Source organism: Gopherus evgoodei, chromosome 7 (genome assembly GCF_007399415.2).
Source record: "Gopherus evgoodei ecotype Sinaloan lineage chromosome 7, rGopEvg1_v1.p, whole genome shotgun sequence".
NCBI lineage: Eukaryota > Metazoa > Chordata > Testudines > Testudinidae > Gopherus > Gopherus evgoodei.
Genome location: NC_044328.1, coordinates 49,386,928 through 49,412,947, shown reverse-complemented (window position 1 = coordinate 49,412,947; position 26,020 = coordinate 49,386,928). Strand labels below are relative to the sequence as shown.

At 41.0% G+C, this 26,020-nt stretch overlaps 1 protein-coding gene across 1 annotated transcript in view; it reads right to left on the bottom strand.

Annotated features, from left to right (window-relative positions):
• The window catches only part of RTKN2 (rhotekin 2), a 66,803-nt gene that overhangs the window by 12,023 nt on the left and 28,760 nt on the right, over positions 1-26,020 (bottom strand). The window contains 5 exon segments of the mRNA XM_030568933.1: positions 5,665-5,796; positions 7,056-7,068; positions 7,714-7,819; positions 13,659-13,753; positions 24,751-24,951. Of these exon segments, the coding sequence (XP_030424793.1) occupies positions 5,665-5,796; positions 7,056-7,068; positions 7,714-7,819; positions 13,659-13,753; positions 24,751-24,951 (547 nt within the window).

The following is a 26,020-nucleotide window of genomic DNA, read 5'->3' as shown; positions in this document are numbered from 1 at the left end:
CATCTATTAGCATTAAAAAATATTTTCAGTAGACAGTTTAAGTAGAAAGGCACTCATGTGTGTTTTGAGCTGTGAATTTATTTGGTTTTAACTTAACTGAAGATAGATTCCTTTTCTTCATTCTCTTTAGCAGCTTATATACAGCAATCATGAGTGTCTGACATTTTCATAAAAAAGGCCATGGATTCATGTATTGCATACATATTATCTTTGAGGAGAACCTGCATCAAACATGTGGACCAATTCCTGGCAAAACTTGAAGAAAATGGATTTTAGGTTGTAAGTGTATTTATAACTTCAGGGAGAACAATCACCTTAATAGAATTTTGTAGTTTTAAAAGACAAAAAAATCTGACCTGCAAGAAATACAAAACTAGGCTATAGACTAAAATGGTGATCTACAAAAAAAAGCTATAAGGGTGGCCTGAAAGAGTCTAAAATATTTTTGCTGCTTTTTTAATGTTAAAAATTCTATTAATATATTTTCCCCTGCATGGCATTATGAACAACTGGAGAATGGTAGAACTATGACATTAGAGAAGCCATGTAATTAAACCTGATTGAAAGAATAAGTGACTTTTAGTCAGATTGTTTAAATCTGTATCACGTTTTTTTAAAAAAACATTTAACTCAAATGCTTGAAACAGCTTTGTTGATAGAGAGACAGAGCGCGCGCACATGCGCGAGAAACCTATCTCATAGAACTGGAAGGGACCCTGAAAGGTCATCAAGTCCAGCCCTCTGCCTTCACTAGCAGAACCAAGTACTGATTTTGCCCCAGATCCTTAAGTGGCCCCCTCAAGGTAGCCAGGGCAAGTTGTAATGTGCTGGTGCTGGTTAAAGTTAACATATTTCTAAAACATGTTTTACACTAGACCGGACAAGGTTTCAGAGTCAAGACCAACTTGTGTTGTAACACCATCTCCCAACACATTCAATTTGCTTACGTAGACGTGCTCAGAATCTGCTACCGGGTCAGCACCAAAAACTGTTAACTCACTCTATTCATCTCTATGAGGTGTTAACTGCAGTCTTTCAGCAGCTATGAGTATTGTACCACAAACATCCTGTGAAAGCACAGATTCACTGTAGCATTCACTGGAAAGGCCTTCTGTGGAAATAACACTGCAAATATACTATGCCTTTGATTATTTGGACAGAGATGCTTGTTAATTTTAAATACATCTTTAAATGATGGTAGAAATTATGCCATCTTTAAAGTACTGAAGTTCTTTTGCATAGTTTGTAAGCTAAGATAGGTTTTATATAAAAACTTTGGATCATTATTAGCAAAAGGAGTTTATTTTAAAAAGCTAAAATATTTCTGAATAACCCTCATTATGATTAAGAGTAAGGCCACGTAACAATGAACAATTTAAATAAAATTGCAGAAATTCCACAGATTTGGTGACAAAAGTCTAAGAGAACATTGCCTACATACCCTGCAGATCTGCATGACACCTCATGTGTAACTTAAAAACCGTCATAGTGTATCAGTTTTTCTGAAGGAAAACAGTTTCCATTTGACCCTCTCTAGTATAGCAGAAGGAGCCTATGTCCATTGCTAAAAACTTACATGCCACTCCTGGATCAGCTACAAGGGGTTGTTTAGGCCTGATATACAGTACCAAGCTAGGCTGACACAAGGCAGCGTACATCAACTTAACTCTAAGTGTTTACACTAAAATTTTGCTCTCACCAATGTAACTCACTCACTACGCTGACTGAAGTCCACCTCTGCGAGAGGCGTAGCACTTAGGTCATTGGAGTTGTCAGTATAGACCACCTTTACTTAAATCTTTAGTGGCATCCAGGAGCTATCCCACAATGCCCCACCATGACCACTCTGGTTACCATGTTGAACTCTGCTGCCCAGCAGCCAGGTACACGCCCCTCTCCTTTTACAGCCCAGCAAATTTTTAAAATTCCATTTCCTGTTTGCTCGGTATGGAGAGCCCACCTAGGAACTGCCCAGCTGACCATGCCGGCTCCATGTTGCAGAGGTGCTTCTGCATGGAGTACACAGGAGATGTTGGATCTCCTGGTTCTGTGGGGAGAAGAGGCTTTGCAGGCACAGCTCTGATCCAGCAGTAGAAACGTCAATATGTACGAGCAGATCGCTCGAGGTGCGGGGGAGAAGGACTATAAGAGGGATCCACAGCTCTGCCACATGAAAGCCAAGGTGCTGCGACAGGCATACCAGAAGGCAAGGGGAAGCTAAAGTCGCTCTGGTGTGGAGCTGAACACATCCCTTTCACAAAGAGCTGGATGCCAACCTTGTGGAAACCCCACCACCACGATACTTTGGGGGAGCTAGAATCACAGGCCCCAGAATGAACAGTGGGGAGGTAGTGTTGCATGAGGGAGGAGGAGGCAGCAGAGTATAGGGGGACAGGTGATCAGGGGATCTAGTGGCATGAGGCAGGATGTGTTTTTGACTCCATAGCAGTAAAGCCAGTCCCTACAATCCAGCATGGATGAGCCTGATAGAGGGGAAGTATGCAGTTTGCTTTGATATTGCAGGGACACATCTGTTCATTTACTCTTTTTTAATCATGCTAGAAGAGGTAGTGAAATAACCAATAGACGTAGTTTAGTTTTCTGCTTCTCATTCCCCTGTGCAGTTAGGCAGAAGGGGCCCTGAAGAAGTTTATGTGCACTGGGATGTCCCATGAATCCTTCATAGAGCTCTCAAGGAAACTTTCCTGGGGATAGTTTGCAATCCTCTTCTGAAGGTTTCTGGGGAGAGCAGCCTTATTTCTTCCACCACAGTAAGACATTTTCCCACACCACTCAGTAATTACTTCACCAGGCACCATTGCAGCACACAGGCTAGCAGAATACAAACCTGGTCTGCAAGAACTGTTCCCTTTCAGTTTCTGTTACCTTCAGGAGTGAGATATCAGCTAAAATCATCTCCACCTGTGGAAAACTGTGCCTGTATTCAGTTCAATTGCCCTCTCTGCATATATTTATGCCTGTGAGCTACCCCTTCCCCCCTTATTGTCCCAACACACCTCCTCCCTCCCAAGCCAGACTCACCATGACTGGGACTACTGCTGTGCTCTATGAATCCCAAGGAGAAATGAGAATGTAGTGCTTGCAACTTGCATGGATCAAGGGGAGTGAGTTCAGTATATCAAGTTTCTGTTTATCTTGTGATTACACTCAAAATAGTACGTCTGTGCATTGTGTCTTTTGCAGCTAGCAATGTGGCTTTGACGGTCTCTCCATCCACACTAGTGGAGTGGCTCAGCCAGATAAGGCTAAGGAAGAAGACACATGACGACATGTTCCAAGAGATCCTCCAAACCCAGTGCTCATGGACAGGGATAGTGCAGAGAGGAGAAAAGCACAGAAAAAGGGAGAGGAGTACAGTAGGAGATGCTAGCGCTTCTCAAGGGGCAAACAGACATGCTGGAGACTCTTGTTAACCTTCAGGTTCAACAGAACCAAGCTCGTTTCCCTTTGCAGCTCATAGAGAACTGCATTCCGGGACCTACCTACAACCCCTCCCTCCACATTCCATATGGCATCCGGGGCTGCTGCACTGAAGAGTACAGACAATCACAGCTGCACATGCACTGACCTGTAAGAGACACGGCTGGTGTATTTGTTTGTGAAATGAAAATGACTGTTTTCCCCACTTCAAAGGTTCTTTTCCCTGTATTTACAAAATTTCATTCAGTTATAGATATGTCAATTTGCATGAGTTTAGAATATAAAAAGTATCCATGGAAACTGACTCTCTCTATTTGTTCACAACATATGCTGGGTGGGGCTGACATCATTCACAGATAATAGCAATAGGTGCATTCGCAATGTTCTAGTACTACACACAGCACTCATTACAAGGTTCATATCAGGGTGCAGAAAAACAATGCCAGGCAGAGCACACTACAACAAGACACATTACTATGGCTCACTATTAAAAATGTCTTTCAAAGCCTCCCTAAGCCATATAGCTCCCCACTGAGCTCTTCTTATAGCCCTGGAATCTGGCTGCTCAAAATCATCAGACAGCCATTCCACCTCCACCCCAGCAGAAATTCCCCCCCCCCTTTGCTTCACAGATATTGTGAAGTACACAGCAGGCAGCTATAACCATTAGAACTTTTTTTCCCCACTGTGGTCTAATCTGGTCATTAGACAGTGCCAGTGGCCTTTCAAATGGCAAAGACACATTCAACTGTCATTCTGCACATGCTGAGCCTGTAGTTGAAGTGCTTCTTGCTGCTGCCGAGGTATCTGGTGTATAGCTTCATAAGCCATGGGAGTAAGGGGTAGGCTGGGTGTCCCAGAATCACTATTAGCATTTCAACATCCCCAATGGTAAACCTCTCGTCTGGAAAGAAAGTCCCTGCTTGCAGCATTCTGAACAGGTTTGTGTTCTTAAAGATGTGTGCGTAATGCACCTTCCCTGACCATCCTGTGTTGATGTTGGTAAAATGTTCCTGGTAATCCATCAGTGATTGCAATACTATAGAAAAGTAACACTTTTTGTTGATGTACTTTGTGGCAAGGTGGTCTGGTGCCAAAATACGGATATGCGTGCCATCTATTGTAACTCGCTGCAATATGTACACCTCTTTGCTGCAAAACCATCCACTATGTCCTGCACATTGCCCAGAGTCACAGTACTTTGTAACAAGATGTGATTAATGGCCCTGCACACTTGTATCACAGCAACCCCTACAGTGGATTTCCTAACTCCAAATTGATTCCTGACTAACCAGTAGCAATCTGGCATTACAAACTTCCACACAGCAATTGCCACTCACTTCTCCACTCTCAATGCAGCTCTCGTTTTGGTGTCGCTGTGCCCAAGAGCTGGGATGAGCTCTGCACACAATTCCAAGAATGTGGCTTTGCACATCCGAAAGTTCCGCAACCACTACTCATCATCCCATACCTGCATAATGATGAGATCCCACCAGTCAGTGCTTGTTTCTTGGGCCCAGAACCAATACTCCATGGCCTGCAACTACTCTGTGAATGCCAACAATAACCTTGAATTGCTTCTATGTCCCACAGCAAGTTAGCCTCTAAGGAATTGTCAGGTTTCCAGCGGCTCCTCTGAAGGATCTGCAAATACTGCACGATCAGGCATGTTGTGCTCGTAACACTCGTCACAATAGTGGAGATCTGTGCAGGATCCATGCTTCTCACATAGATGTCAGACATGCAGGTTTGGGGGGCTTTTGAAAAGAGATGTGAAGCATTACGGGATGCAGATAGAATTATGGGATGGAGAAAATTCCATCACGGGGCCTTGAAACCATGTTCCCAGTCACCCCTGCACAACTTGTTTGTCCCCATATGGCATTGAAACCCTTCCCAAAACACCCTCACTATATGGTGGCAAGTTGCACAGTGGGATAGCTACCCACAGTGCACTAGCTACCCACAGTGTGCTGTTCTCTGCATTGATGCAAGCACTGCTAGTGAGGATGCACACTGCCGAACCAAGGAGTGTAGTGTGGACATGCAAGAGTTACTTAATTACTACGACGGTTGTAAATTGACATAACTTTGGCTGACTTAATTTTGTAGCGCCCTAAATAGTGAAACAAGGCATACCCCTCACACATGCTTCTTGAGAGTACTTTGCAGCTTGTCAGCTTGGGACTCAAATAAGACTATGTGAAAAACTGTTAAATTTACCTTGTTGATGGAAACTGTCAAAGCTGGCTCCACTTTAGCTTCAATTTCTTCTGGTATATAATAACAAAAGAGTTTACCACCTCTTAATACACAGTACAGCCTCCTCCAGTCAGTCAGGCTTCCTATCATTTGCTAAAAAGGGAGAAATAGTCAGTAAGTTGCTATTCATAAATTACTTTAACAACCTAATTTATGGATTACTCAAAATTTTAATGAATTTCCATGTGTTACATCTAATTGAGTCCATCCTGTGACTATTCAGACATCAGACTGTAAGATCAGAGCTGTGCACAAGATATTGTCATAAAGGTATGGCTCCTGCAGAATATTTTACCATGTGACTCAAGGACTTAGTTATTAGTAACATTCAGCCATGCCAGATGATATTTGTTTAGCTGAACCTCCTCCAGTTGTTTTAACAGTTTCCAATAATATGTGTCGTATGGTGCTCTTGGAACATGGAATGTGCTGGTTGGCCGATAAGGAAAAAAGAGTAATTTTATTTCTAATGGAATCTACCATTAGAAGAAAACTTTAATGGCTACACTAACTTAGCTGGTTACAGGAAGGGAGCAAAGGAATGTCCTCTCATTTTAAAAGTATGACTTAAAAAATTAGACATGCAGCTATACATACCATTTCATACCATCTAGACCTTAAAATTAATTGGTCTTTATGCAGCAATCTAGGCTGTTTTACTAATAATCCCACTGAGGAAACTTTGATTATCTTACTCTTAGCCACACAGTGGTTGCCATTAAAAGGTCAGTGTTAACAGCAGCCACCCAAGAAAAACAGCTTCCTGCATACTTAGAGTAAGAGATACCACGGGAGGAAGCTACTCACTTTTTAATACCACTGAAAGTCAATTGTTAATATGAGCAACATTCCCTGTAAATTGCACACATGAAGGGCTGCACAGCTATTTTGAATATACATACATGTACACAAACTGAGCCACTCGCCTGCCCACAGCAAAAGTGATGGCAGGTGGCCAGATACAACCAGGTGATGCTGGGCTGTGGCAAGGTAAGAGGCTGTGAGATTTCCCCCCCTCCACCACCTTGCGGTGGCTGCAGCGTGTCACTAGCTCCTTCCTCCGCTCTGCAGGTGGGTGGTGAGTTCCTCCTATCTCCCCTCCCCTCTAAGCCCATAGAATGATCACCTCCCTCCAGGTCCCAGAGACCCCCGCTTCTCTGGGAGCACTGCTGGTGAGGGGGGAAGAGTATCTCCTGTTATTCTTCCTGAGAAGTCTGCCTTCTGGAACCTACTCCCATCACAATACTCCAGGAAGGACCAGTGCCCCAGGAATTCTGACTCCTCTAGTCACATCCCCTCTGGGTATCCCCTCACCTTCCCCAACCCCAAGGAAACCCTCCGTCTCAACTTACCAATTGATCTACCCTGATCTCCCCAAAATTCCCAATCACAAATATTAAGGCATTCCACTCCTGCCTTCCCCCACCAAGAAACTCCAGGAAATAAGGGAGTGCAACCTCTCCAGCCCCGGTGGTGGATTGATCCTGCCGCCAGGAGCCCTCTGACTCCATGAGGCTGAACAGGAAGGACTCACCATTTCACCTGTGAGCTCACCCTTCCCACCCCCACCCCAGCAGTTTCTGCAACCCCCAGTATCCCCCACAGGGACTCAGGCTCCTGTTCTCCTCCCTGTAATCTGCATTATGAGATGCCAAAAATCCCTGATTTCCAAGATGGGCAAGGACTGGTTCTTCCTGATCCTGCCGGAGCTGCTAATAGCACCAGTGAGTTGGGCCAGTGTCAGCCAAATAAATAGGCATCAGGGTATGTGTGGCTGGGTATGCTGTCAGACAGGGGAACAGGACCCAGGGGGGCAGAGGGAGGTAGCTGCATTTGGAGTCAGCCAAGAAAGAGAAACTTAAAACGTGGCACGTATATAGTTGTAGCAACAGTGATTCATTAGCTCAGTGTAAACAAAAGTGTAAACTTCTCCAACGAAAAAAAATGTTACTGCTCAGTGCAGTAGAACTTTGGAGATTAGAGGATTTAAATCAAGTAAGCTCTTTTTACCTGCTGATTAAGAATCCTGACATCACATCCTTGGCCATACAGAATGGCTGAGCAACTAAACTACAACACATGCTTCCATATAATGGAAGCCAGAACGATGACTCCTCTAAAAGAAAAGTTATAAAGTTATGACCATTGACCATAAACTCACAGATTAGGGATCTGCATATTTTTAAAGAAGTAAATTTGTTCATATAAGCAAAGACTGAAAATAGGAGTTTGTCCTATTTCTTACATTTCATCTCTCTTTTCTATGACTGACAGGTCTACAAAAAGCAATAGATCGGAGAGGCACCATTCTTGACTGTGGTCATGCTGGTTGTTCTTATGTTCGGAAGTATTTTATGAGTATCTTTAATTCTTTTCAAACAAACAATGTAGCCAATATTTAAGTTAGGCTCACTGCTCTAATTCTCAGGATCACCACTAGCATCTTCTTTGAAAATAAATATATCTGCTAGCCTCCACTCACTCAATATAGCAGCTGATTTTAACAAGACATTGCATATTTTTTAGCAATTCAGCCACTTCATCCTTAAGTACTGTCAGAACTCTTGGATGAATGCTGTCTGGTCCTGGTGACTAGTTGCTGTTTAATGATTTGTTCCAGCACCCCTTCCTAACACCTTAATGGCTGACAGTGCCTCACCTTTACTGTCTAAGGGTACGTCTACACTACGGGATTATTCTGATTTTACATAAATCAGTTTTGTAAAACAGATTGTATAAAGTCAAGTGCATGTGGCCACACTAAGCACATTAATTTGGCGGTGTGCGTCCATGGTCCAAGGCTAGCGTCGATTTCCAGAGTGTTGCACTGTGGGTAGCTATTCTGTAGCTATCCCATAGTTTCCACAGTCTCCCCTCGCCCCTTGGAATTCTGGGTTGAGATCCCAGTGCCTGATGGGGCAAAAATCATTGTCGCGGGTAGTTCTGGGTAAATGTCATCACTCATTCCTTCCTCCAGGAAAACAACGGCAGACAATCATTTCGCACCTGTTTTCCCTGGATTGCCCTGGCAGACGCCATAGCACGGGAACCATGGAGCCTGTTCGGCTTTTTTTTTTTTTTTTTTTTTTTTACTGTCACCGTATGTGTACTGGATGCTGCTAACAGAGGCATTACTGCAGCGCTACACAGCAGCATTCGTTTGCTTTTGCATTCTAGCAGAGACGGTTATCAGTCGTTCTGTACCGTCTGCTGCCATTGTAAATTGGCTGTAAGATGACGGTTATCTGTCGTTCTGTACTGTCTGTTGCTATCATGGGTGTCCCTGGCTGAGGTCGGCCGGGGGCGCAAAGGCAAAACTGAGAATGTCTCCCCGAGTCAATCCCTCCTTTATGGTTTCTAAAAATAGAGCCAGTCCTTTCTAGAATATGGGGCAAGCGTACTAGAGAACCAGTGTATCAGAAAGCACAGCTGCTCCGTGTCAGATCCTGCAGAAATGAGGAGCTGCATGCCATTCTAGGGGGTGTCCCTGCAACAACCCCACCCATTGCTTCCCTCCTCCCCAAACCTTCCTGGGCTACCGTGGCAGTGTCCCCCCCCCATTTGTGTCATGAAGTTATAAAGAATGCAGGAATAAGAAACAGTGACTTGTTAGCGAGATAAAATGGGGAGGCAGCCTTCCGGTGCTATGGTAGTCCAGGAAGTACAGAATCTTTTCTTTACACAGGAAAGGGAGGGGGCTGATGGAGCTCAGCCCCCAGTTGCTATGATGTGGATGGTTACCAGCCATTCTGCACCATCTACTGAGAATGACCGGGAATCATTTCTATTTTCACCCAGGCGCCCCTGGCCAGCATCCCCTGAGGCCAGCCAGGAGCACTCTCAGGCTGATGACAAGGATGGCTAGCAGTCCTACTGCACCATCTGCCACCAGGGAGGGGAGAGGAGCGGATACTGCTCTTCACTGCCGCAGCATCGCGTCTACCAGCAGCATTCAGTAGACATAGGGTGACATTGAAAGAAGTCAAGAAACTATTTCTTTCCCGTTTCTTTTACTTGGGGGGGAGGGAGTAAATTGTCGAGCCATACCCTGAACCTCGCCAGACAATGTGTTTGAACCTACAGGCATTGGAAGCTCAGCCAAGAATGTAAATATTTTTCGGAGACTGCTGTGGACTGTGGGATAGCTGGAGTCCTCAGTACCCCCACCCTCCCTCCATGAGCGTCCATTTGATTCTTTGGTTTTCTGTTATGCTTGTCATGCAGCACTGTGTAGCCTGGAGATTTTTTTCAAATGCTCTGGCATTTCGTCTTCTGTAACGGAGCTCTGATAGAACAGATTTGTCTCCCCATACAGCGATCAGATCCAGTATCTCCCGTACGGTCCATGCTGGAGCTCTTTTTGGATTTGGGACTGCATCGCCACCCGTGCCGATCAGAGCTCCACGCTGGGCAAACAGGAAATGAAATTCAAAAGTTTGCGGGGCTTTTCCTGTTTACCTGGCCACTGCATCCGAGTTCAGATTGCTGTCCAGAGCGGTCACAGTGGTGTACTGTGGGATACCGCCCGGAGGCCAATACCGTCGATTTGCGGCCATACTAACCCTAATCCGATATGGTAATACCGATTTTAGCGCTACTCCTTTCGTTGGGGAGGAATACAGAAACTGATTTAAAGAGCCCTTTGTATCGATATAAAGGGCCTCGTAGTGTGGACGGGTACAGCGTTAAATCGGTTTAATGCTGCTAAAATTGGTTTAAACACATAGTGTAGACCAGGCCTAAGAGATGAAGTAGACCTGTTGTACCTCCCCAGTAGCCTCTGAGATGAAGAGTGATACAAAAATCATCTCTCTGTTGGTAGCTACATGCAGCCAGACACAGACCCCCTCCTGATATACTTAAAATTTCTTCAGGGTGTATATTTTGGCTATTTCATCATCAAATTCCTTAATCTTTTAATATTCCCTTCACCTTTTATCTGACATGTGGATGCTCCTTTCTATACACTTCACGTGGGTTGGAGTTCCATTTTTTGAAGAATATGCATATGACTTGATTAATCTTTTGAACATTACAATTTAATTATAGTAGTTTTTCTTACCTTTCTGGTTCTTTTTTTGTTAAGAAGTACACATGACTTCATGAATGCTGTCTAGTCCTGGTGACTAGTTGCCTGTCTGGTCCTGACTTTTATGATTATTATGTATGTTTTGAATTCTTAGATTCATCATTTAGACCGACTTCATTTCCTCACTTTTAAAAAACTTTTTTTAAAAAATGCAAATTCCTAAATATGCTATAATAGGGCGCTATTGGTACAGACCTTCTTAGAAGAATGTTGAGTTTCATTAAAATTGTGGTCATTATTTTTTAGGGGCTCAGGTATAATTATTTCTTAAACCACCTCCTATGTTAGTTTGGACTAGTTTTATAGTAATTTCTTATCCTGACTTTTCTGCACACTGTTCCAAGAAGAAGCCACTTAAGTACCAAGAAATTGCTTCTCTATGCCTCTCTCATCATGTCATATGACCAATTTATGTATGCTAGCTAGGCATCTCATTACTGTTGTACTGGATTTAATTGCCTCTTCCTCAGTGCCGTGCAACTTAACATCCTATTCCTGATCACAAGGGCAAGAAGTAAATCATAGCTAACATTTGTAGTCTTACAGTTTGTGATTTGTACTCTTACCGTCTTCTATAGTCAGAAATTTCATCTGATATTCTAAGGAATTTTTCAGGTATAGTAGTATTCTCCTCATCTCTGCAACATAATTGGTCCTTTCTTTTTTAGTTTAGACCCAGGTATTCTAGTGTTCCATTGACTAGCCATTCAGCACCATTTCTGAAATGCTTATTATAGATCAAAAAAATCCTTATTATGTCAACAGTTACAGTTCTTGACTCACGGACCAAGGTCGGTTGTGATATTAAGTTATGGCCAACATAAAATGGAATCTAAGGAAAGAAGAGTCTAAAATATTGATCTTTGTTGGGATGCAATTGTAGGGTGCAAGTGTGAAAAAACTCTCAGAGGACATGATATATAATCTAGAGAAAAATTTGAATTATTAAATGTAATAAGCCTGAAAATATAAGATATCATCTTACCTCTTTTCAATTAAAAAAGCTAAAAGAATGAAGTTCTTTAGGGGAAAGCTGTAAACTTGTATCAGATAAAGATACCATGAGCTACCACAAATAAAGTAACAAATCCAGGGTTTTATATATTACCTGCTGCCATGTTTCAGCAGCCCCAGGTTAGTACTCTAGACCTGAGGCTGCTAGTAGTTACTTGTGCTGTCTCAATGTTGGGATCTACCTAGGGGTAAGAACTCTTGCTGAAAAGAACTTTTAATTAGGACCCACAGTACAATAAAGCATGTACACACGTGCTTAACTGAGGTGTGAATTGGTGTCTAAAAGACCTAATAGAGTTTGAGCCTCTACTCTGTTTACCTCCTCTCCTTCTGGCCTACAGAGGAAGGAACAGCTCTCTTTCCCTACGACACTGCTCCTTCCTGGTGAGGAAAGGAGAGAATTTCTATAGAGCTATAGGAATTGGAATGAAAATGGCAGAGGAAAAACACTTAGCAGCTCTGGGAGACCTTTGTGAGGAGAGAGGGAGATGCAACTCCTGGATCCTCTATTCCCAGTCACTGCAAGACTGTATACTGGGGAAGATGATGCAGGAGTCATTGCAGTGAGGTAGTATTGTGGACAGAACACATGCACTTGGGGCCGAGTGACTAGACAGTTAAGTGGATTGGGGGTGGAGAGCTATAGAGATATGAGCTTTGGAGACCTGGGACAGCAAGGGAAAGTCAAACTAAAGCTAAAATCAAACTAAAGTGAGATTGAAGGGAAGAAAGAAAACTGAAAGCACAGGGGTTTAAAGAGGAAGGAATAATCAGGTTTAGAAGAGCTTAAAACGAAGCGTGGAAATAAGCAAAAAAAATATAAGATAAAAAGTTAAATGAAGGGTAGGAAATAGGAAAAAATAAGAATTGTAACAAGTTAATTTTTAAAGAATTAAATGTTAAAATATTGTAATGAAAATAGACATGAGTAGCGGCATGTATACACACTGAAGACCAGGGTGCAGAAGTAGGGGATGCTCGTCTCTGGTGCAGTTCATCACCCTTCTCTGGATACTGTTTAACCATCTGCAATAGGAATTACTTCTCTTTTGAGCCCGAATATACTTCTGAAGCACATCACTTGTTTTGGAATAGCATTTCATCCAATAGCCAGACATTTTCCCTTATACCCAGGCTTCCTCATACCCCTAACATGGGAATTCCTTATATCTATTTAGGGGAAACACTCTTGCTACAGTCTGCCTGTATACACAGAGCATTTCTCCCTTGCATCCTTTTTTCCACAACTGCTTTATTCCCAGCAACACATGTTCCTACCTATCATTTATGACACTAAAAGCATTTCCACAACTACAGAATAAAGAGTATAGTATTCAGACCACAAAATCCCCACCAGTATTGAATCTTCCCTTATGAGTGATCAGAAGATATTAATGTGGGTAAAAATGTTACCCATACATGTGATGCATTAAATTTGGGACTGAACTTTAAAAAAGAAGTTTTACAAGTCTTTATTCAGTTTAATAAGTTATACGTAGATGTTTAAAAATAAACAAACTGAAAACATTTTATTTAAAGTTGCCCCGACATAACGCTGTCCTCAGGAGCCAAAAAATCTTACCGCGTTATAGGTGAAACCGCGTTATATCAAACTTGCTTTGATCCACTAGAGTGAGCAGCCCCGCCTCCCCAGAGCGTTGCTTTACCATGTTATATCCAAATTCTTGTTATATCAGGTCACATTATATCGGGGTAGAGGTGTATTAAGTACCAATAAAAATAATCTAAGTCTTATAAGCCTTTTAGTTTACTAAAAATGGATACACATGATTTTGCTAGGTTTTTTTTTTTTTTAAAATCACTTCCTTAAATCGGAACCCTATGTACTTACCATTCCCTGTAACGATAAGGTTGTGGGTCCTGAAATTGTCCTCAGCACTCTCCAACCCCAAAGTGGTATGTGCCAGCAAACTGTATTTTGCACCACTGATTGTGAAAAAACAAGGCAAGGTTTAAATATTTCTACATGACTTTTCTCAGGCAGTTATTAAAAGGAGTCTAGACAGTCCTAGGAGATAACCATTCCACCATATCTAAATACGTTAACTGCCAGGCAGCACCTGTTAATAACCACAAGTTCAGCTAATCACCAAGAGTCTGCATATACCTGTTTTAACTCTTTGTGGTATTGTCCCCACCAAATGGTTTGTGTATCTTTTCAAGAATATTTCAGTTTATCATGTATTCACATTGGTTGGGAATAGCCACTCTGAATCACAGACTGAAGGATTTTAATTGTGTCACCAGTTGCCATTAAAGGATTATTTTGTGGGAGAGACAGGGGTTTTGTGACTGACATGTTCTGTTCTCTATTTACACTAAAACTAAGTTGGATATTCTCTTTTATTTTTATTTCACATTTATTCCTGGGAACAAATATCTTGTTTGAAAAATTATTTTGTTGACTTTTGTGACCCATATGCCATTATGTTTCATAACATATTTAGTGCTTAGTCTGGTCGATTTTCTTATGTTATTCTAAGGGCATATTTCTTTTAAAAAAAAGTTTTATAGAGCTCCGTGTTCTGTGCTTTGGTTTGCCTTTATAGCAGGGACCAAACCACACATTCTAGCAGGACTGTAATATGATTTCGTAATATTGGTATAACAGTTTGATTCTTTCTATACAGAAAGACCAGGCTATGTGGTAATGAAAGCAATGACAGTAAATTGTATAGTGTAGATGGATCATTTGACAAATTGCACTTACAAACCTCAGAACATTAAGGTTTTGTTCTGGCTTTTATCTAGTGGGGAAAGAAATCGTAATTAGAATTCAGCATAGTGCATGTGGAATGCTGCTCTTGAAATGACCTAGTACAAACTTTGTTCATGTTTAATCTTTTTTCAAATACACTTCAGACAGATTAACAGATTTATAGCCCAGGAATGTAATACTTATTTCCCTTGGCTAAATGAGTTTAAACTAAGTGAAGTTCACAAGAAAACTGCTCAAATACCACTCACTATTCACACTAATAGCTTTAGCATCATACCCTTAAAATATCTTCAGTACAAAGGAAGACTATTGGGTAATAGGGGAAAAAGGACAGAAAGCAAAAGTAGATAAAGAGATACTTAAAGTTTTGCTCTCTCATCACCGTCTACTCTTACTAAAGTATATTAATATTTTTAATAATGTTTTTCCTAATGGCATTGTGGAAACAGTCTCTAAAGAGGAAGCACGAGCTGCCCTGTCCTATCCCTACCTGTAGGAGAGGAAGCCAAAAAAGGAAACATAGCTGGCAAGGATGTAATGCCTCCATTCTAATACTCAACTACTGCATGGCAGTGTTGAGAGAAGTGTGATACTGGCATTGTGCATGTCAAATATTATTGTTGTATAACCTATTAAGGGGTGGGGTGGGAGGGGGAGAATCCTTAAATACCTGAACACAAAAAAGTGTCAGCATATGTGTATGCACTGTGCTAAACTGTCCCCAAGCAAAAGATTCTCCATAACTAGGCACCAAATATAATGTATAAATCAAATATCTGCAACTTTGCTATTTAAACTGTACACCGTTTAGTTTCTTCTCAAATTTTTGTACTGATTTTCAAGTTAATTCAAGCATGACTAATTATAGCAGTAACTTTCCCAAAGAAAATAACTACTTCATTTAAAAAATATGTTTTACAGTAATTTTTTCTAAAATTTAACAGTTATTCCTTTCAGCCAAATTCAATATCTTTTCCAAAAGTTTTAATTTAAAAAATAAAGTATTGATAATGGGCTAATCAGCATTGCTGACAGTGTTTTGTCTATACATTTGAGAGAATTAGCTGACTGTCTTATATTTCAGTTTCTTTGTGGCCACATCTAACCATTCTTGGTCAAATGTCACTTATGGAATAGTATTCTGCAGTTCTATAGCAATCTTCCATACCTCAAAGTGCTTTATCAAGTCATATTCACAACATTTGTGAGGTAGAGGGAAATATCTATATACTGATAAGGGAAGAGAGGCACTGAAGTTAGTACCCAGATGTTCTGACTCTTAGTCTTGTTCCTTAACCACATGACCACTTTTCCTATCAATGGACATTTGCTCATTTCAGATGCCACCCACCCGTTTCTGAAGAATAAAACCTATATTAGAAACCCACATATTAGTTCGCTGATCTGAGTCCGGGTAAAGTATTAGGAAGTAAAAACTAATCCAAGGAAGACTAACATGCCAGATGTTTATCCTGAAGATGAACCATAGGGTGATTCCTTCAACCCAACCCAAAATGTGAGACGACAAAGACATAGCAGACTTTAAAATAGTAAAAAAAAAAAAAAAAAAAAAAAAAAAAACCACAACAAAAACACACACACACACACACACACACACACACACACACACACACACACACACACACCAAAAAAACAACCAGTTAACTGCAAAAATGCCACAAGCAAGAAAGATTATCCTTTCAGGAGCTGAATGACTGGATTACAAATCAGAAGGATCCTCCGATTCAAAAATAGGACACTGTAGCTAAGCTTCCTCCCAAGCACAGGAAGACAAGTGGAAGCTGATACCAAGTGGGCAAGAATTGTATGTCAGTCCATATATAAGAACAAGAAACATGTTCACCAAGGGCTTTGTGGACATGGAAACCTGAACGACTTCTCCAAAGTGAGGCCTTATTTGCTCTGGAATTCAGTAAAGGCCACATTGAGGAGAAAATTGATTTCCAATCACAATGGGGTGAAAAACCAAAAATGGCTAGAATGAAAGAGATACTGAAACAGCCAAAATTGACATTAACAAATCCAAGCATGCTATTAGAACATTTAGTCATTAGGCATCTTAAAGGAGTTACAAGGCTGAGAACATACTGACTAAATAAAGAAATTAGAAGTCTAGAATAAATATGCCTTGCATCCAGAAACCACCTTATGTAGGCTTTTGAGGAGGGACAGGTGTACAGAAGTTTCTGATGAGGAAAGTTTTCCCTTTTGGGTAGGGGAGGGTTGTGGTTTAATTTTGTGTTAGCTACTGGATTTCATCTGGATTATTTTACAGTCCTTTCAAAGCACCTAAATGGAAACAAACAAGCACAAAAAATGCTAAAATATCAAACTCTAAATAAATAAATATCAAGCAAAGATTCTCTAAAAGTTATCCACAATCAGCTGCTATAACACAGTTGTTCCCCAGAACATGACAGGAAACCACCTTGAAAAAAAAAAAACCAACACATCTATTGACAGCTTTTCTATCAGGCCTGTTAAAGACACAAGAGTCACTACTAAATGATATAAGTTGGAAGTAGCATCTCTCAAGGAAAGATAGGAAGCAAAACTGGATAAATTACCATTAGGTAAAAAGCTTTTGACTAAAATATTTAAGTGACAGTGTGTGCAACTGAAATTAAATCTTTTTTTGGGATGAGTGGCTGTGATTTGTCAGTCCCCAAATGTTACTGTTAATAGCATGCAACACTTCAAATTCAGTTTTGTTAGTACTGACCAAGCTACTGTGACACTTATTTGGTCACATCTCATTTATAGCATGAGAAAAAAGTTAATAGTGGAAATAGTAATCCATAGCATACGTTTACGATGTCAGTGTTACTTAAGAAGAAACTCTCTCATTTCACTATTTGAATATTTACATTGTTAACGTTACATTTACTCCTCTCCTACCCCTCCCCATTGCCCTTCAACATGTTAATGGAAGGGATCTCTCTTCCAAAAAGAAAGATAGGAGAATCTCTCAGGAGGCTCTTAGTCACCAGGAGCCAAGACAGAGAGCTCAGGAGAGAAGAAGGCTATTTTTAGATGGTTTGCTGTTACTTTTCTCTTTGAAAGCTGTAAACCATATGCAGGTAAATATGGCTAGCAACTAATTTAGTTGCTACACCTAAAAACAAAAAGCCAGTGAAGGGATGTCTCTGCTTAACTTGGATACATGGCAATGCATCTAGCGGAGCTAATCACCCGACCCTCTACAACATATTTCTTTCTAAATTAACCCATTACTCCAACTCAGGGCTACTCAAAACCATTGACGACAATAAAGTTGAAGCAACTAAACGAACATGCCTAAATCCTCTCATTGTCTTACCCACTAGTGTTCTTTTTAAAACAAGTTTTGGATAAATGTTTGGTTGGTGTTTAGGGGTTTCAGATACTCAAATAATAATTTAAATAAACTTGTGTCCCATTTTTGAGAACAATAGTTCAGGACCTGGAACAGAAGAAAGGCTAGAACTAATGAGAACAACATGGTTAGCAACCAGATTTTTGTATTTGCTACTAATGTTGCCTCTTCAGACCTCTAACACTTTAAGAGGCTGGCCAATTCACATGAAAAATATGGGAAACTAGAGACTAGGTGAGAACTCACTGGTGCCCAGTACTACTCTTTAAAATTCAGATACTTTTAGAACTATTGCTTATTGATATATGGACCAAATCGTATACATTGGACTGAGTTGGAGCATGCTTTCCAAGATTTTGTTTTGTCCTACTGGGTAAGATTTCTTGGAATGGGCCTGTTTTTGAGCTAAAGACAATAAATAGTCTTGCCAGTTTGACAAAGAAAACTGGAATTTTTTTAATGCTTCCCTTTAAAAAGCGGTAGAGCAGATTTATGAACCATGACTCTGGCTTCACTCAATGTCTGACCCAAAATATGACATTAAAGGGTACCACTATTCTGTCTTACTTTTTTATCCACAGAAACAACATCCACTGAATAGTTTTTTAAAAATTCTTAATAATTACCATTGAGGCACTTTGTTTAAATCACAGGCAAACTAAAAGTGTGGAAAATGTTATGGACGAACTACAAAAATTTAAAGATTATTTTAAAAATGACTATTTATTATGGGAACAGCACTTTCACATAATCTGTATGTGGAAAAACATGGAATCAAAAAGGGGAGGTTACTTGCCTGTAACTGGAGGTTCTTCAAGATGTGTGGTCTCTATCTGCATTCCACTGAGGGTTATGTGCAAGTGCCATGCACCCAGAGCTTTTGAAAGTAGTATTGTTCAGCGGTCCGCACACATGCCCCTGTATTGCCTTTTGGTTTTGCCCAAGACAAAGGGCAAGAAGGACTGCCATCTCCAGTTCCTTCTCCACCATAGATTTATCAGATTCACAGTAGAGGGGAAGGAGGGTGGGACTGGAATACAGATAGGGACCACACACCTCAAATAAACCTCCAGATACAGGCAAGTAAACTCCTCTTCTTTTTCGAGTGATGGTCCCAACGGTATTCCACTGAGGGGACTGACAAGCAGTGTCTAGATAGGAGGAGGAGGATACAAGGAAGATGATGGAACTGTAGAATGGAGGCTCACTGTACTGAATGTGGCATCTGTCGTGGAATCACATACTAGAGCATAGTGGGAGGAAAAGGTGTGTACCAAATGCCACGTGGCTACCTTACATACATCTGTAAGGGGCATGCCGTGGAGTGCAGCTGCAGTTGATACTTGTGCTCTCATTGAATGGGCCTGTATCCCACCTGGTGGGAAGCATCCCAACTTTTGATAGCCGTGCATAATACACCCGGAGACCCATTTAGAGATTCTCTGGGTGGAAATGACCTGTCCTTTAATTCTCTTTTGCTATGGTGACAAATAGCCTTGGAGACTTCTGGAATGGCTTTGTCCTTTGGAGGCAAAAGAGCAGGCTTCTACACACATCAAGCCGTCATTCCTCATTAGAGGCATGTGGTTTGGAGAAGACAACAAGTAGATGTATGTGATGGTTGAGGTGGAATCGGAAAACCACCTTTGGTAGGAACTTGGGATGCAATCAGAGTTAGACCTTGTCTTTTTGGAATGTCGTGAAAGGGGGGTCTGCTATCAAGGCTCCCAGTTCACCAACCCCTTTTGCTGAGGGACTTTCATGGAGAAGAGAAAAAAAGGGCAGAATGCCAATGGTTCAAGTGAGGGCTCATTAATGAGGTAATGACTAGGCTGAGGTCCCATTGGATAGGTTGAAAGGGCATGTATTTATATAAAAGGTTCTTCCAGTATCAGGCAGTCCAGGGCAGGGCCGCCCAGAGGATTCAGGGGGCCCGGGGCAAAACTGAGGAGCTGCAGCGCTTGTACTCACCCGGTGGCAGTCAGTGTCTTCGGCGGCATTTTGATGGCAGGGAGCCCTTCAGTCACACCGTGTCTTCAGCAGGACTGAAGGCTCCCCACCACCAAAATGCCGTCAAGACCAGATCGCTTCTGGGCCAGGGCTCATGGGGCCCAGGGCAAATTGCCCCACTTGCCGCTCCCCCTCCAAGGCAGCTCTGGTCAAGGGGTGGGTAAAAATCAAATGCCCATCCATTGGAGGGTGGAAGGTGTTAATGGCAGCTTCATGAATTCTGATGGTGCTGAGAGTGAGACCTGAGGTTTTCAGATAGAGGAAATAGTCTAAGAGCTTTGGGATGCCCACAGCCTTGCCCTAGTGCCCAGGAAGTGAAATACCCATTTGGCCTGATGGGAGCATCTTGTGGAGTCCTTTTGGCTAGTGGAGAGGACTTCTTGCACTGCTAATGAGCAGTCTCACATCAATGTAGGTGTCCATCCAAAAACCAAGCTTTCAGGTGTAGCATCCGTGGATCTGAGGGCTTTCGTCTGCTATTGTGTTGTGTCAGCGTGGCAAAGAAGGGCATCCCAGTGGTAAGGAGATGACTTCCAGTGGGATGCTGAGTATAGTGTCCATGGATTGGTGTATAGAAGAGTAGACCCTTTGCAGCCATAGCTGTAGTCCAACCGAGAAGATGACCTTTTGACCCATAAGGTCTTAACTTCCCTGTCTGCTGGGAGGGAGCATGGGTGGAGTTGTTTGGTTTGCTCCCACACAGCCTGTATCACCAAGGAGTTTGGTGGAGGATGTGAAAATAGAAATTCTGACATCTTAGTGGGGATGTAGTATCTTTTCTCGGCCACCTTGGTAGTGTGCACGTGGCCAGGGTATGCCATCCAGTGTGCGCCGGTTGAAGAATGGCATCATTGATTGGTAAAGCCACCCTTTCTGGTACTGATGCATATAGAATGTCTAGTAACCGATCTTGACTGTTCTACAGCTCTCCTAGTGAGATCTCAAAAGCATTGGCTATCCTCTGTAGCAGCTCTTGAAACTATTGGCAGTCCTCTGGTGGGGGGGAAGTTGTCGATGACATGGCAGCATCTGGAAACAACAAAGAGTGTCTCTCCATATTAACCAGTACTGTCTGAACCGGGCAAATCAGTGTGTCATCTAACTCCATTTCTAAATGTCTGCCAGACAAAGGTTGTGGGGACCAAATGGGGGAGTCCTCTTGAGGCAAACAGGACCGCTCTGAAGGCGAATACTGAGGCCATGAGCTCCAATATGGCCAACCTGGTTGATCTTGCTGCTGTTGAGCCTGTGCACAAGGAGCAGGGTACCAGCTCCATGGGTAAGACAAAGTGGGGAACTGCCATGGTACCGTCAGAACCCTTCAGTAGTTGTGCTTCAAGAGTGGGAGCAGCAGGCTGTGTCAAATTTTTGTATCCTCAGAATTGGAGACCTCCACAAATGGCATTGCCGACAGAACCATTGGAATGGGGTGTGTCAGAGTAGCATGTGGCAAAAGTACTGGGGGAGGAAGGGGCCCTCTCAGAAGGTGAGCGCATCAGAGCATGGGGAGACCTCAGTCCCTCCAAGGCAATAGCTCATGGGGGCCAGGAACACTTCCGAGTCTCCCAGGCATCAGTGGTATCTGGTATGTTGATGGGAACAGAACTAGTAAGGGCATCTGTCTCAGAACCGACAGTTCATGGGAAGCTGGGACTCATGACTAGGCCTCAGCACAGGGTCCATAGCACTGATACCAGCAGAGCTGAATGGAGGTTCTGCAGTACAGGGAGGGCTTTCAGGTTGCTCAGGCTGATGCAACCTAAAAACCCCCAGGGTGGTTCGCTGGCTAGGATAAAATTTCAGCCCCATGGCAGCCTCCATGAGGTGCTTTTTGAGTCAAAGAATTTGGCTTTCCCACATATGGGCAAGGAAGGAGAGGCAGATACTACACCTGGCCACAATGTGGGATTCCCCCAAACAGCATTGGTGCTCAACACTGATGGAAAACGAGCGAGGGCAGAAAGCATGTTCTGAATCCTGGCATCTTTGGCCTAATCCAGTACCCAGGAATGGATGGGTGGAGAGGAGGGATTGTTTGGCAGGAAAACTGCTGAAGCTGCATTCCAAGTCTTTAATCCTATCAGCTACTATGAAACTAGAAATTACTTAAAAAAAATAAAAATAATAATTAAAAAAAACACAATAAAACCATAACTATGAATGAGGCTAAAATCAAATTTTTCTAAAATTTGTTGATAGGACAAGAGTAACAAAAGCTTTGACTTGGACTATGCAGCACTGAGACTGAACTGGAGACACTGATGGTCCGGTCCGCCCTTTATTACCTCGGGCAAAGCCACGAGGCAATAGAAGGGCACATGCCGAACAACACTACTTTCAAAAGTTCTGGCTCCAGGCTCATGTGCATAACCCTCATTGGAATACAATAGGGACCACTGCTCAAAGAAAATACTGTTCTGTGCCAAATTCAATTAAGTAAGCTCGGGCCAAACGGCTAGTAAGAAATTTAATGCCTTAGATATTGCACACACTTGTGTTTTACAGCAAGTGGACAGAAAAGCTTATACTATGGAAACAAAAACAAATGAGAGACTGTGGAAACTGGTGCATGAATGTAGAGTGGAGGGCAATCACTATGCTAAATTTAACAGCAAAACAGCTGTTTAACAGGATAAAAAAAACAGCAATCTTTCTAATAGAAAAATCTAGCACGTTTAACTTTGTTTCTTCCAACATACAACGGAGTAGAACAGAATGTTGGGAGAATAGGGAAGTAATATACCCTTTTTCTAAGTCACTGTAGCATAAACATATATGATAGTAAACTGTGTACAGAGCTAGCTGCCTCGGTATAAAATACTGAAGACATGAAATATTTAGAGTACAGCTATCAAGATGATAGAAAGCTGAGGAGTTGTGTAGAAGAAAAAAACAGAGCTGCAGCTAATTGCTCAGACAAACAAGTTTTTTTTACATTTGCAGGAGATAATGCTGCCTACTTCTTGTTTACAATGACATCTGAAAGTGAGAATGAGCACTATTATAGCTGCTGTCACAAGATATTAACATTCCAGATATGCTAAAGATTCATATGTTCCTTCATGCTTCAACCACCACTCCAGAGAACATGCATCCATGCTGACGACAGGCTCTGTTAGATAATGATCCAAAGCAGTGCAGAACACCACATGTTCATCATCTGAATCAGATGCCACCAGCAGAAGGTGGATTTTCCTTTTTGGTGGTTCGGGTTCTGTAGTTTCCGCATGAGAGTGTTGCACTTTAAAGACTTCTGAAAGCAAGCGTCCCTCTCAAATTTTGGAAGGCACTTCAGATTCTTAAACTTTGGGTCAAATGCTCTAGTTCTCTTTAGAAATTGCACATTGGTACTTTTTCGCATTTTGTCAAATCTGCAATGAAAGTGTTCTTAAAATGAAGATGTGTTGGGTCATCAGCTGAGACTGCTATAACATGAAATATATGGCAGAATGCAGGTAAAACAGAGCTGGAGACATACAATTCTCCCCCCAAAGAGATCAGTCATAAATTTAATTAACGCATTTTTTTTAACGAGTGTCATCACCATGTCCTCTACAATGGTGACTGAAGAATGAATTGCATATGAATGTTTAGCATATCTGTCACAAATACCTTGCAATGCCAGCTACAAAAGTGCCATGTGAATGCCTGTTCTCATGACATTGTAAATAAGAAGCAGACAGCATTATCTCTCACAAATGTAAACAAAACTTATTTGTCTTAGCAATTGGCTGAACAAGAAGCAGGACTGAGTGGACTTATAGGCTCTAAAGTTTTACATTGTTTTGTTTTTGAATACAGTTATGTAACAAAAAAATCTATGTTTGTAAGTTGCACTTTCACGATAGAGATTGCACTACAGTACTTGTACGAGGTGAATTGAAAAATATTATTTCTTCTGTTTATCATTTTTACAGTGCAAATATTGGTAATCAAAAATAATATAAATACACTTTGTATTCTGCATTGTAATCAAAATAAATACATTTGAAAATGTAGAAAAAACATCGAAAAATATTTAATACATTTCATTCGGTATTCTATTGTTTAACAGTATGATTAAAACTGTGATTGATCAAGATTAATTTTTTTTAGTTGGTCACATGAGTTAACAGTGATTACTAGACAGCCTTATTCACAATATGTTAGATAAGGCACTCAGATATTCATTCAGTAGGGACTGTACTGAGTACTGCACAAAAGGAGGACTAGAGGGATTACTAGATTTTTCCCATCTTAAAAAGTCTAACCATTACATTAATAGTTTTTTCCATTTAATATTAAAAAGAATTAAGATTTTAAACAGCAGTATTAATGTATATCAAGAGTGCTTGTCACCCACAAATCCCACTAAAGTCAAAGAGAACAGAAAGTACTGTGTACCTTTGAAAATTAGGCCACTTCTATTTATATATATTATAGGGCCTAACTTTAAGCACTCCAATTTGAAAACATCTGTCAAAGTATTTGCCAACTATTCCACACTGCACAGCATGCAGTGTGGTGTTCCACCTGCTGATTACTATCATGTATGTTTTCTCATGTCTGTTTAAAAAAGAAATTGATTATATAGCTTGTAAACAATAGTAGATTTTTGCAGGAGGGTGGTGATGAGGTAATACTTGTTCATGTATTTAAGGTCAAGACCCAAGCTGATGTACATGATATGAATTCACTCTGGCATTCTGATTTTCACTTGAAATGAAAATTTGTGTTTCACATGGGCATATCCTGAAATATTAGTATCTTAGCAATTTCCTAAAAGTTCTACAAGATATTTTAGCCTACAAGAAACACAATTAAGAAAAAATAGCTTACGGTATGATTGGGTCAATGAATGAAAAGGATTCAAGGTTGTCTTCTTCTAGCAAAGAGTTGATTTTCTTTCCAGTAGCTTTACCAATGGATGTCTTAAGCTTCTTGGCTAGCTTCTTAGGAGTGTTTGTTATAGGTGAAGATTGGTCTGTACAGCAACTATACACTTCAAACTTTACTTGGAAGTCTGGCCCCGCTTCATCACTGAAAACAATTTTTTTGGATAACTTGTGAATTAACAGAGTACAAAATGAAGGTACAATAATGTATACTGTTCATTAAGGTAAAGAATTCTATTAAATTGCCAGAACAAATTGTGTGTTAAAATGGAATTAAGGACAAGAGTACGTGCCAGCAATTTAAGAATAGAAATCATTATAGGGATGTTATAATTATCCCATAAACAAACACAAGAAATTCAAAGTGTAGACTAAAATGTGAGAAAGCCAAATGTATTACGGAAATGCAGTTAAGGCATCCAAATGAACAACCAACATGATATACTGTACCAGTACATATACCTCAGTAATGAATATATCTCAATCTACTTGAAGCTGAAGTTCAAGTTTGTTTGAGAGTATGACTGTAAGGAATTAAATATATGCATCACAGAAAGTTCTGTGTGAAATTAATAAAGATCTTGATGCAGTGCATAAATGAGTTTGGATATTATCATATTTGGCTGCAAAGGCATGTAAGTTGCTGTGGCTATTAATATTGCTTTACCTAGCGATTTCCCCGATTTTTAGTCATTGCATTAATAGCAATGGCACTTGAGCAATTAAGTTTTTTGTGAGGGATTACCAAATGCTTGGGCTTTTCATACAATTTAGTTTTAAACTCCCAATGCTGAAGCTTTAGATTAGATTCACAAGGCATTAAATGGATAACTATTCTGAATGCTAAAAAGTGACATTTCTATTCATTTTCAAATTTCAATTTGAAATTTCAAAATACAGCATTTCTAAGTGATGGTTCCCAAAAGTCTAGATTTGTAGAAAATGAACTGCATGAATAGTAAAAGTGTGTATAATAAAACTAAATAAACATTCTTAACACACTGAAATTGTTTGGTTTAAACTATGCCTTTGGATTAGTTTCTGCAAGGGCCCTGCATTCTCTAATGTGCCTTTGCTATATGCATCAACAACAGCTGAGTGGATTGAAATGTTCTCTCAAGTTGTTAGACAGAAACCTGGGCAATTAAGGGGTTGACTTAAGAGGATCTACAAAATATTTTTTAAATAGTTTGTTGCCCTTTCTACTTTTTTAT